Source organism: Ornithodoros turicata, chromosome 4 (assembly GCF_037126465.1).
Source record: "Ornithodoros turicata isolate Travis chromosome 4, ASM3712646v1, whole genome shotgun sequence".
Taxonomy (NCBI): Eukaryota; Metazoa; Arthropoda; class Arachnida; order Ixodida; family Argasidae; genus Ornithodoros; species Ornithodoros turicata.
The window spans coordinates 57,698,423-57,712,058 of NC_088204.1; the positions used below are offsets into that span (position 1 = coordinate 57,698,423).

General features: G+C 46.7%; 1 protein-coding gene across 4 annotated transcripts in view; it reads right to left on the bottom strand.

The window, feature by feature from the left end:
• Positions 1–13,636, bottom strand: part of LOC135391614 (guanylate cyclase 32E-like) — a 548,591-nt gene that overhangs the window by 45,670 nt on the left and 489,285 nt on the right. For all 4 annotated transcript variants that reach the window (XM_064621932.1, XM_064621934.1, XM_064621933.1 and 1 more), the window contains one exon: positions 9,571–9,675. In XM_064621932.1, coding sequence (XP_064478002.1) covers positions 9,571–9,675 — 105 coding nt within the window. The remainder of the gene's footprint in view (positions 1–9,570; positions 9,676–13,636) is intronic.

Below are 13,636 nucleotides of genomic sequence, written 5' to 3' on the forward strand. Positions count from 1 at the left end.
ATGAATCTTTCCTCTTCTGTTTTTTATAAACATCTCTCCCCCACTCCACAGCAATAATCAAGAGTGCGATGGATCTTCAGAACGGGAGGTTACCTATCTGAACGCTTGATCGAGACGTGTGACCTGTGTAGCCTCATTTCCCTTCTACTTCCTCTCTTTCATTTTCCTGCGGCTGCAGATTAAACTTCAGTTGTTAGCTAGCGCCTGTGTTTGTCTCATCCTTCTTGTCCTCGTTGTTGCGCTGTGTGTGTTTAAGTATGTACCAACTCGCCCAACTCTCCACATTAACTACGGTGAAGTCCCAGCGTGGAACAAGGTACTATAAACATATGACCTATACCTGTTTCAAAACCGAATGACGAGCGCGAGAGCTCGGCGTCTACGGATCGTTTGTGTGTACGTTCATTCCTTCGTCATTCCAGGAGAGCGGACAATTACTCATCACACTGAATTTGTTGACACTTATGCTAGAGTAAGAGGGGTGTATTTTCCAATATACACCCTGATCACACTCATATCACACCCCTTCGAGAACGATCCACTCATAGATGGGTGTGAATTGGGTGGACATCTACATTGGTGTTGTAGAGGACGGTGGTATTCCTCTACATGAGTCCCGACCGACAGTGATGGTATGCCACGGAGAGGCGATGACGGTGACCTATCTCCATGGCCGCGCCGGTGGAACTGAAGCAGGTGCTCCAGGCGCGTGGCCATCTTCGTCGTTGTCCACGGCCCGCTACAGTGTGTTAAGGGGGGGGGGGATATGTTTAATGCAAAGTAACAAAAAAGAGAAGGGACAGTCAAGGGTGTGTTAAGGGTGTACTAAGAGTGTAATGGTTTAAGGGTGTTTTGCCTCATCCTAAAATGTTTAACATTGTCGTGGAATATGAATGGCGTATACACTGAGTCTTAATTTTACCCCATACCGAAAACAAGTAAGAAACACAAACGTTATCTTGATGGTGAGTTCGTACACCAAGCAATTCCTCATTTCAGTGTTTGTTTGTGCATATAATCAAATTAAACTTCGACACATCCCCTTCGTTTTGAGTGGAATGCGAGTAGGGCTATCGAATTTGTAGAGGCTCGTGAGACAGGCAATGTATATAGTATGTGTTTTCTATTAGAAAGGAAATGCCTTCTATGTGAGCCATTGGTTCGTCATCCCATTCATGTGATGTTTCAAATTCATCTCTAAATTTAAGCGCGTATATCCTTATCCATATATCAGACCGCATATTGGTTCGATATGACACCAGTTCGGAACTGCTATATTGGGAGAACAAAATGCATAACATGTTCATGTTACACATTTATTTTGGCTGATATGCATGATACACTCACTATGGAAACAAATCTGCACAAGTTACGCCATTGCTAGAGGGTGTTGATTTACACCAAAAATTGAATGAGTTAGGCTGTCATATACGTCCAATTACCAGTGTAGAACCACAAGCCGCACACCCGCTAAGTAAATGTTACACCCTTTCAGAGGTAAAGTGGGTATACCATAACTTACACCCTTTTAAGTATAAAAGTTTGAAGGTGTAACGAAATACACTTACCTGTCAGGGTGTATTTCACAACACCTTCAAACCTTTACACTTAAAAGGGTGTGAGTTATGGTACACCCACTTTACCTCTGAAAGGGTGTAAAAAAGTTTAGTGTCCTCACCAATCCAGAGCTGTGACGGGACATTTCCTCACCCCGTTCAATTTTACCATGAGGCCACCCTGACCAGTTTCATAAGTTATTTTAATCTTTTCCACTGTGTGCAACTGTGACTGATAATAAGCGTTGTATTTTTCAAATCACAATTTTATTTTGCGAACATTCTAGAAACGAACGCATCGTCCAACAGCTGCTAAAAAAACACGTACACGCCGAGATTAGGAGGTGACGCGGGTTTGAACGCCCGCGCCGACTGTGCTGCCTGGGGCTTGCTCTGGGTTGCCCGGTTCTCTCCTACGAAGCTATCGTGTACGAGACATACAGAGTGTTTCAATAACAATGTAAACAAAAAAGTTGTAGAGAAAGCACGCAGGAGGAAATTTGTTATCGCGAATTTCAGTTCCAAACTCGCCAGGTCAACATAACGTTCCCTTTTCTGCTTGTTTGCCACTTGCAAAAAAGAAAAAAGAAAGGAAAGAAGGAAATAAAAGCAAGGGAGAACAACGTGACGTTAACGTTGCTGATGACGTCAATTTACTTTTAGAAATTGATAAAAGTACTGGTGATGCGTGGCGTGATGCTGCCTGTGAAGTACTCTGGTCCTTCGCATTGCGTGGATCTCGAACCCCCCCTCCGCGAAACTATTCATCCCTCCTGAAAACATTTGACTCAGGATCACAGTTGGCGGTATTCCGAGGCGCTCTAAAGAAAACATTCTGCGCAATGCATCGAGGAAAAGACATACAATTAGGCATTTCATACTTTACGACCGACTCGATCCCCCATTCTGTACGATTCAAGCTCGCGCTCACACGAGAACTGAGTATGTTCCAAGAGATGGGGGTCACCGGCACGAGCTAAAAACAGATTGCGTAAAACGCATTCTTAGCAAGGATCACCGCCTCCTCCACTTTTCCCACAGCCTCCTGCTGCCTGTGAAGGGATTAGACAAACATGTTTCCTCCTGCATGTTTTCACTGGCGTGGCACACCAGCGCAGTGACAGAACTTTACTACATGTTTGTATAACACGTTAAAGCTATATTAGTGAATAGGATGTTACCGTTATCTCTCCCGATGTCTCTCCTGTTTTGGGAAAAATTTGCGAACTATATTATTTATTTATTTACATATTTGACCACACGAGTGATAGGAAACGGATATAAAAGGTCACATGGCTTGACGTGACAGGGCATCTGCTCCCCAAGCAGAAAATAAAAATATAAAATAACGAGAAGAAAATCGTAACAAAATCAACATCATTATAGGGCAAATAGGTTCACACCACAGATGACCCTATATCATCTACATTTCAACCAGTCAATGAAATATCAGTAGCAGATTTTAAATGGGAAGGAATGCAACAGAAAAGTATTTCAGATCACTACCGATTTGAACAGATCAATATCGATGCTATCCCACAACGTTGGAAGTGTATACTGAAATTCTTTGATCTCCACATGTTGTCCTACATGGGTAATACTTACGTCTACAGAAATAAAGGATAAAATCGCGAAAAGCAAGTTTTGTAGAGCTACATTTATTCGGCTTTCTTTTTTAAAATGTAACTGTAATCTAACGAAGTTATATTACTGTGGGAACTGTAGCTGTAGCTAGTTCTATTTCAAAAAGATAACCGTAACTCAGTTACTATTTTTGAGTAACTTACCCATGACCGGTTGTGCTCACCAACAGGAAGTGTGGCATAATCACGATCATGCCTCAGTTCGGGGACCGCTGATATTTCTAAGAAATTGTGGTCTTCTATAAGGCTGTGTAAGCTAGCTCTCAGTTTCTGTTTGAGCGATTGCGTCCCATGTGAGGGCTTTGCTTTCAGCCACCTTCACCTGACCATTCAATTTATCCGCTCTTTTTAAGTCTTAAACGTGTCACTGCGCGTCAAGTTAATTTCGTGTGCACCCGTATGTACAAATAACGAGCGTACTTTGCATACAGCGTACATGCACTTCCCGTAGCAAGAAGAAGGAACACGCCTCACAGGGTCAAGGGAGCTTAAGGATGCCACGCTCGCGCTGGATTTCCGCCTAGTTACCTCCGCTCTCGGGCATGTTTTTCGCGTCATTATCGCTGGAAACGACAATAGACTCCCCCTAGGAAACATAAACAGCTCTGGGACGGACACAAAAGGTACAAAGTAGAACGAGACAAGCGAGCAGATCCAAAGCAAGGTAAGACGTGACTGCCTTTTCTTAACAATGGGCAGGACGGAAAAGTGAACGTGATCTGTAATAAAACAGGGAAACCTTTCACTACGCACGGAAGCCTTATTGCTGCGAAAAATCAGAGCCGACATTCCTCGAATGTGTTCCACGAATACACGGTTCCTTTCCATGGACGCAATTGCAGCACTTTCTCTTACAACTGTGGTGTCACCTGAACCGGGTTCATGTAGTGCAGGTATGCCTTTCCCTTGAGTTTTTCTTTCGCTCTCTCTCTCTTTGAGGTCTTCCTGGCTACACGCGCTGTACCGCCGTCGTCTCTCCTATCTGCAGCACACAGGTATCAATGACATAAAACAGTAGCTTTAAATACAGACATACAGCTCAGTAGTTTTAAATACAGACACAGGTCCTTCCTCATTTCAGGGGTATCTCTCAGCGCGTGTCTGATCTACGGAAGCACACCCTCACGGGCAAAAGCACATTGCTTCCTGAAGTAGTGCCGAAAGCAGACGTCTGCTGGTGACGAACACGCACATTTAAAAGCCTTCTGATGATAAGTGATGATACAACGAAAAATGTCCGGAGCAAGCCGAGGTTTATTCACAAACTCACAATTACCTGTTCGTGGAACGTAAGGAAGACGAAACGTTTCAACTGCACAGTTATACTTAGGTGCACAGTTGTCGGAGCAGTGAGGGTGTCTCCTTTGCCTCCCTCAAGGATATTGACCTTCGGGACGCTTACCCTGGTCTATGTGCACAGGAGAAACACGCTTTTCCTCAACATGTTCTAGTGCGCACCTCACTTCAGCGTATCGACCTGAAATATTCTTACTAAATAAATAATTTATGTTAAGAGTTACTTGCAGTGTCTGCGACATACAGAAAACGAAAGACGACACTCGCACATAGAAGATGGCCCAAATCATTAGGGTGCCACGAGATTTCGTAGAATCGTACACCAGCACTGAGGACGACGTAGATGTCCAACATCTACGTTTCCACGAATCTCGCTGTATGGTACTTGGATCTGTAGAGGAGGTGGTGTCCCTCTACATGAGTCCTGACCGGCGATGATGGAATGTCCCAGCGGGCAGATGTGCGCGGCCTCACGCTAGGACGGTGCTGGTAGAACTGCCGTGCCAGCGCCGTAGCGCGTGGCAGCAGAGGCACGTCTTCGTCATCACACACGGGCCGCCACATCACTCCCCCCCTCAGACGCGGAGCGGTGTAGAGCTGGCGGTTGAGATTCCGCGTCGATACAGGAAGAGGAGGAAGACGGGCGACACGCAGTACAGGGACGGCTGGTCTTGCGTCTTGTGATGAGTGGGCAGAAGTGGCGGGCTGAACGGTGGGGACAAGAGCTGGCCGGGAGGGTTCCAGGGGCGGGCCAAAGCGGAGAGCATGCATGTAGGCCGAAGTGATACGAGAGCGGGGCGACAGAACCGCGACCGGTTCGTGAGCGTTGAGCTCGTAGTGTTGTCGCCAAGGGGACTGCGGGGAGGACCATCGTGAAGCACGGGGAGACCGGGAGTAAAACTCACTGTGGCCTCCGTGCGTGTCCCCGGTGGAACGTTGGTCCCGGAGCCTCTTGACCGCATCTGGACGAGCTGCCAGTGTCTTGTATGGAAGCCTGGTGGGAAGGCGAGGCGGGCAGGGTTCCTTGACCGCTGGCGTAGCAGATGCGGGTGGCGCGGTCGACAGCGGCGTACCGCGACCGGTACAGGAGCGTGATGCTCGGGAAGGTGCCGCTGGTGGTAGCCCGAGGAGTGCCATCGTGAAGCGTGTGGCGACGTGACGCAGAGTGCGAGACCATGGCGACGTGATCTGGGTAGATGGGTAAGGTGGGTAGGACCATGGTGTGGCGCGGTCGGCGTTGCGATGAGTGGAGCCGCGGTGAATTGACGTCGTCGCCTAGCGGTTCCTCGGTAGAACGTTGCACCGTACCTTCGGAGGTGGGCTTGCAGTAATTTGGGATGGTGCTTGGCCGAATTATGCCGAACATGGTGTTCGTTGTTCGGGTCACCAAATGTAGAGGAGGTGGTGTCCCTCTACATGAGTCCTGACCGGCGATGATGGAATGTCCCAGCGGGCAGATGTGCGAGGCCTCACGCTAGGACGGTGCCGGTAGAACTGCCGTGCCAGCGCCGTAGCGCGTGGCAGCAGAGGCACGTCTTCGTCATCACACACGGGCCGCCACAGATCATTGAGCAGTTGTCCGTTTCTCCGGTTGCAACATGTCAAGTTCATTGATGAGCTCAAGCCGACGAGACTCAGGAGAAATTCAATATGACGGTTCATAAGGTTGAATAATAGGTCAGGTAGTCCTTCTGTACTCGTTCAGTACATTTCGTACTGTATATAAAGTACTGTTACCAACATCTCAAACATGTACCAAGCATGCAGGAGTGTCTTCCTTAGCTCTAGGGTCCATTAAATGATAGCTAGTATTTGGGGCTACCGTCAAATCCCAGCTAGAAACAGACTGACCATGCACTGTTATCGGTGAAAGCAAATGCAGAATATCTATGCCGCAAAATAAACGCACAGACTCGACGTTGCTGATAAGAATAACCGAATATAAATAACAAATAAATAAACATTTCAACAAAAACGTCAGCAACACGTAATTCTACGACGAATAGTTTAACAAAAATCCCTGTTGAGATTTACTCGGTGAACAGTTCAGATCGCAGTCACGGAGCACGGTAAGAAGCGTCTGTCGCAATCAATAACCTCCTTCCCTGTTGAAGCGAAAGATGTCCGTGCTTCTCTAAAGATCTGTACAAAATTGCCCGAAACGATTGCGGTCACGAGCAACTTCGTGGCATGTCGCTTAGATATGTCGTTGTCCGTGAGGGACGTTAAATATGATGCCCGTGTGCTGCATATTCAACGCACTTTACAGCAGCGAAAGGTAACAGAAACAGTAACTGAAACGGAAACAGTATTATACTATAGGCGGTAACTGTAACACAAACAGAAACTGATATCGAACAGTCAGAATCAGAGCACAAGCCCGGACTTTTATCGAAATCCCGACCCGGGCCGCGGGCCGGGCACGGCTTTGCGTTTTTTATGCGGGCCTGGGCCGGGCTCGGGTTTCAGACACCGGGCCCGGGCCGGGTACGGGCGTTGGCTGTAACAAAGTCAATATTGTCTGTTCTACTGCGTATTTCCTTCGGCTCCTCTTCTAGACGGTAGTATCGTAGCCATCGGCATCCGTGCATCGCATGGAGAACGAGTTCTGTGTCGTATTAAAGTCAGTTGAGAAAGTTGCCGCTATGCCAATATGCCAGCTTCAGGCACGCGGTCCCCACGTCGTAGGCAGTTTTTGTGCACGTCCATTATCTGTTGCCCGCCGTGGTGTAGGTCAGGCCAATGCGGCCTGCGATTCAGTTTGAGTCAATGCTCGCAACTGAACAGGATGTTGGCCCTAAAACTAACAGGTGGAAAGGTGTAGTCGACTACCGAAATCTCCTATCTTTACTCCATGGTGGCTAGTTACCAAGGATGAAGCACGGTCGTGCCGTGCACCATCAGATAAAATGCGGTACCACATGCTGCGGCTTATTGCAGAGCGAAGCGCACTGGAAGGAGGCGAGGGGCTTCCTTCGGCACGGCGGATGCATGATGGAGTCTCCTCGCCCTTTTCTTTTGCAATAAAGTTGTTTCTAGTACATCTACTGAATCTAATTAACATTATGATGATGCCCTTCTGAATTTCCGCCTAAGTGACCTGGCAACACTGGGTCTCGCACTCTTCATGCGTCGAACAGACCGGTAAGCACACCAGTATTTCTAGTCCCCCACACTGTGGGCGGGGAAGATGCAGCCTCGTTAGCAGGCTGCCGTATGCTCGGTGCGGTTTCGTCACAACACAGGACGGCCCGTAACGAGCGCGCTAGACGAACGAGGAGCAGTGATACACACAGTGACCACAATAAAGCATCCATAAGGTGGCGTAAGATGAAGGCCTCCGATTCCGCCTCTGCATCGTTGTCAGCTAATCAGAGCGCAGCCCGCTGTGTCGGAGGCTGATACGTTTACGAGCAAACGGCTCCCTACGCGAGAAAGGCAACCCCTTGACGAATCTGTTTCGTGAAATCAATATGGTGATCCGACGTGGGTCGACCACTGTTTCGGGAACCTCGCGAATTACATGCAAGCGCTTAACGGTGGACGACCCTTTATTCGTCATTTGTGAAGTAGTTGATGGATGAAAGAAAGAGATAAAGAAATGACGCTGCAGTTACACAAAACAGCTAACGGAAGGAACGCCACAGCAACCGACTCCTCCAATCGCTCAAAGGTGACGCCACGTGGGCGTATAATCGGAACCGTACCCTAAGGAGCCGTCCATCTCATTAGTACACTTCGGAGGACACTCCGTGTCCGATTCGGAAGACGTATATGGATTCGGAGTCGGGGTGCACTTACGATTCTCTGAAACTAGCTCTTGCTAACCCAGCGATGCCTTCAGCCGACACGTTTCGGTAAATCGAACATGCAAAGCGAGTAAATCTTCTTGGCGCCTATCTGACGCGCGTTACCTGTACGGTAACATGTAGGTTACCTTGACGTAAGTTACCTTTACGGTATAGACTGGAACGACGTAAAAGCCTATCTAGTTTACACCGCGGTGCCTCAAGGCCATAAAGATCGCCCTGCATCATAAGAAAGCAACTGCCAATCAGCACGGCAAAGGTGGCAAGCTGCAGTGCCGCGATATGGCGCCGGAAGATATCTGAAGCGCGAATCATACATGGATCCATCTGGATTTAAGATTCTTGGGCGGTGTATGGATTACTCTGGCATCCCCTCGACCTAGAAGATTAAATGACGGCCAAACGCTCTCCGTATGCGGCTTTGGTGTGAGACAAAACGTAGTGCCGCGCCTTGTGCGTAGCAGACGAATTTTGAAATATCAATGAGAGCTTCCCGTGTAATGACAAGACTGTACCACGCCCGTGTCGCGCCGCTTGGGGGTCATCGCTCGCACGTCACTCATTTTTAAGAGCCTTTTGTAAATTGGAGGGCGCAACGGTAAAATATCGTTGAGCAAAAATATTTCTCGTAGGCGCTGTCAACAGACTCGCGGATGAATCATGCAGGGCATCGTGGAATGTCAAATATCAATGCCCAGTTACAGGCAAGAACGCACGTATTCAGCATCAACCAGCCGGAGTAATTCAAACGAAGGTTTGCCCCGTTAAGGTCGCCGGCTGCATGCACGCTTAAATAAGATATAGGTCCGCCATTAGTCGCGGAAACGGCGTCATTAGGTGTTAATGCGAATTCACATTGAAAAATGTTTGGTAGGTTTCTTTTACTGCATTATTCCTTGAAGGGCGAGTATTCCCTCTGCAGAGAAAGAAAGACGTAGTCTTTTTTCCTTTTTTTTTTTTTATGAAGACGGCAAGGCCGTGCCGGCGCGCTATTTCAACCGAGATTTTAGCAGTGTATGCGTTTAAATTTTAGTGCAAAGCCAACAAGCAGTCTAGCGTGAACGGAGCTCCAAGGGTAGCAGAAAACACATTGCCTGAGCATTCCATATCTTAGAGGAAAGCTATACGTCAGTCCGCCTCATTAAGCAGTAAACAGTAGGAAACATCAGTAAAAAGAAAGCAGTAAACAGTAGGAAAACTCATTCGTAAGAGAAATGCATAAAAAATCCTACGCGAGCAGCGAGAGAAAGTTAGGAAAGAACTCACTTGTAAACTTCCCCTGGCACTGAAGACGGCGAGGATGCAGATGTTAGGCGGGTCGACGCAGGCACCGATGAAGGGGTTGATGTTTTCGTGACGCATTTCACGCACCTGCACAGCAATGACAATAAAGTCGAGACAATAACGCATCAAATACCGCGAAGTACAATTAGGACAGTGCCACACTCTTAGATAAAGGGTGTACTTTAACTCCTTGCCACATATATCTCTCACCTTTGAAGAGTACAATTACTCTAAAAAAGAATTCTCCTCACTCGTTGAAGGGTGTGAGGATACCCCTTAACTCCCTACTGGAGAGAAAATATTACTCTCCAGTGGGAGTCAAAGGGTGTGAAGGGAGTGAGGAGACCCCTTTTTGAGAATAACCGTATACTCCAAAAGGGAGTGGTATATGTGGCAAGGAAAATGAGTTGAAATACACCCTTTTTTTTAAGAGTGCAGTGTTCGGGATTTGAGGGAAGAAATCGGATTAAATTAAATCCGCAATTTGCAGAAGGCGCTAAATCAAATCCAAATCAAGCCCGGATTTAACTTTGTTCGAGTATATGAAATCTTTTTAAATGCGGGTTTATTTTCAGCACGCGAAATCAAATTCATTTTTAAATCCGCATTTGATTTTTCAAGCCCATTGCAAATCCGGAAGAGGAACTGACACTGCTGAACAGCTCTGGAATGGTTTCAGATCGACCGCAGTTTTCGAAGCTCGGATTTTTACAGCGAATACCTAATTACTAAAAGGGATTCCCAACAATTACGTAACTAAGAAATGGAGGCGGAACATGAAAGACATCTACTTCAATGAGCATATACTGCGCTAACAAAAAGAAAAAGGAAAGGATTTGATTGTTGGACGAAGATTGTGCTGCGGGAAACGCAGTGCTTATTACTTCCTTGTCGCTGGTCTTGGTATGGTACACCTGCCACATGATACATTTCTTAATGTGCAAATGCAAAGAACTATGCAAATGCACAATGCAATGCAAAACTATGCAATGCAAAGAACTATGTGAAATGAAGATATGGGAGATGAGTATATAATGATACAGCACTTGGTGGAGAGTTGGAAAGATAAGATAGGCGCTTTTTTTTTCTTTTTTCGCGCTTGAAGTATAGGCCATAAACAGACGTAAGCGGCGTGCAAAACCGTTCCTGCAGTGTTCTAGCAGTACCGCCGAAGGACAACCTTTTATCCTACGAAGAGTCGCTGAGCTTTTCCCAGTCGCCTATTCGCCGGATATTGAAGTGTACTGGATTTAGTGTCAGCATTATATTACGAAGTATAACACAGGCAGCCAGATCAGGAGCGAGCGTTGCGCCACAGTCGCCCAAGCGTGCACATCGCTCATGCATATATGCTGAATTCCATCGCAGTTTATGTAAATTAAAATCTTTGAGAAAAAACGTGATTCAAACCAAATCTCTAAGCAAACATGTGCTTCAATCGAAATATAAATCCCTGAGCAAAAGTGTGATTCAACTGAAATCCAAATGTTCATAATGAAGCCGTTATCATAGCAACACCAAATCTGCCAGTCTCTTTTGTGGATATAAATCCGGATTTGAAATCAAATCCGGGATTTAAAATCCGACAGCACCAGCTCCCGTAGCATAGTGGTTAGGATGATTGCTTTCCACGCCGAGACTGGGAGGTGACACAGGTTCGAATCCTGTCACCGGCTGTGCTGTCTGAGGTTTCCCCTGGGTTTTCCGAGGACTTTCCAGACGAATGTCGGCACAGTTGCCCCTGAAGTCGGCCCAGGACGCATACTAACCCTCCTGTCGCCCACTCCTTCCTGCTGTACTCTCTCAATCTGTCCACGTCTGTACACCGCTCATAGCCACAGTTGCTTCGCGGCGCTAACACGGAATTTTAAAAAAATGTATATATAAAATCCGACAGTCCACAAAGGTTTAATACACGGGGTGTTTTACCTGACGTAAGAAAGAAAAAAAAAGAAAGAAAGAAAGACTCGTACAGACAAAATCGACTTGTTCTGAGTCACTTCTGAGCACTTTTATCAAATTTAATTCGCGAGAAATTGAATTTTCTCCATAGATCCCCGAAACTTGCCAAGTCAACCTCCCGTTTTTTGTTCTTCGTTCTTACTTTTTTTTTTTTTTTCAAAGCAGAAATTGCACGTCGGGTTTACCCAACTGCATTGCAAAATGCATTCACTACTTCTGTGGTAATGGCTTTAAAACAATGCTAAAACAGTCATTTCTGTAGACGCAGAAATTGACGGCCGCGCTCAGATCTCCGTCAAGTTACTGCAAGATGCGGCTGAAGATAAATGGTCACCCGCCCCTTCCTGTTTCCTTCTTGCTCTTCTTTCAGATAACTTTTCGTTGAAACAATGCTGCCGTCATCAGCAGAAGCTTGGAAAAGGAAAAGCAAAAGGGCAGGTACATGTCCTCCTCGCGTCGTTTCTTTCTGAGATCTACGCGCCTCCAAACAGCGGTTTTCGCAATTTCGCTCCCCGGTTATCACCATTGTAGTAGTGAATGTATTTTGCAATAGAATGGGGTAAATCCGGCATGCGTTTTCTGTTTCTGTCAAAGCAGAAACGTGAGCTGCACTTGGCAAAGTTCGGAGTTCGATTGGGAAAATTCACCTTCTCGCGAATTAAATTCGATAACAGTGCTCTGAAGTCATGGCAAAATACCCACCGGGATAAAATGCGTTGATAGCATATGTTCACAAAACTAGTTTTTTTTAATGCTTACATGGCTGTTGCAACCGTAAGGGTCACCATGGTTTCCTTGCAAATATACACATAAAAGCATACGCATACAAATATAAATATCAACGTGTAAATATAACATATAAATCCGACATGGTGAAATGTTCATATAGCTCTCCCTGATGCATATATGTGTGGAGCATTGAAGTCCTGAACTCATGGGGAAGCTGTGGGTTTCCTATCACACGTTGAACTGCACAATGAAGTAGATCACAACATAGTTTCATTTTGCTGAGTTCTACGAGCTAACGAGTGGTGGATAATTAAAAAAGACAGGCACGTGACACATTGAACGTGACGTACGCTGTGGCCTTCATGTATCGCGCGAAGAGCGCCGTGCACGTGTCTTGTCACGTGCCCTTCTCAACGAGTGCCCCGACTGTCGGTAGCTCGGTAGACATGCGACCGATTAAAGGGATCGTGAAATGATTTTCGCGAATTCCAAGTACTCTGCAGGAAACCGTTCTCATGATCCCTCACTATCGTACACACATCGACTTTTAACCGTATTCAGTACGACGGGGGCGCAGTTACCAGGCAAAAATAGCGGAGCGTGACCGCCGGGTAGATGCCTTGGAAGCGAGCTTACGTCATCGCTATCCAATCCTCTAAGCCAAATGTGAACGACGAGGAGGACACACCCCGCGGGACCACGTGAGTGCATGGTTTCGGTATGGAGAACAAAGATCTCGTATATCTGCCGTCGAAATGAGTTGAAATATGACGAAGGGCAAATTGTCAGCGATGGAGGAAGAGATTATGCGACACACACAGCGTCTAGGAATCGTTCGGTACACAGCAGTTCGTAAACGGTCACAGACGGAAACATTTCCTGAGGAAGAAGTTCAGAGAGGAAAACGTGTTCCGGTAACCACGCTGACAGTAGGTGCATTCTTTTCGCTTGCACCTCCTGCACCAGATCTGAACTGGGTTATTTTCGTGCTGCACTTTCCTGTTGAAAAGAAAGGCATTACTAATAAAGTTCCTTTCAGCTGGAAAGTGCAGCTCCCGAAAACCCGTCTTGCGTGGAGTAGTGCAGTCCAGTGCACGTGAAAAGAATGCGCTTAGTCAACCACTATATTACATTCCTCGTAGGATTCTGTGTCAACGGTTAGATGCAATCTTGTCTCCAGATCAAATTAAAACATGTTTCATGGCGAAGTATGCAAGCTTGCTTGCAAATTTTGCAATTTGCTCGCAAAAGCCCGTCCGCGAATCGGCAACATACTCTGTGTATGATGTCACGGCCAGTTCGCCTCGGAGGCGGGTCGTAGCAGCTGCCTTTCACACCCGTGGTTAATATGGAATAG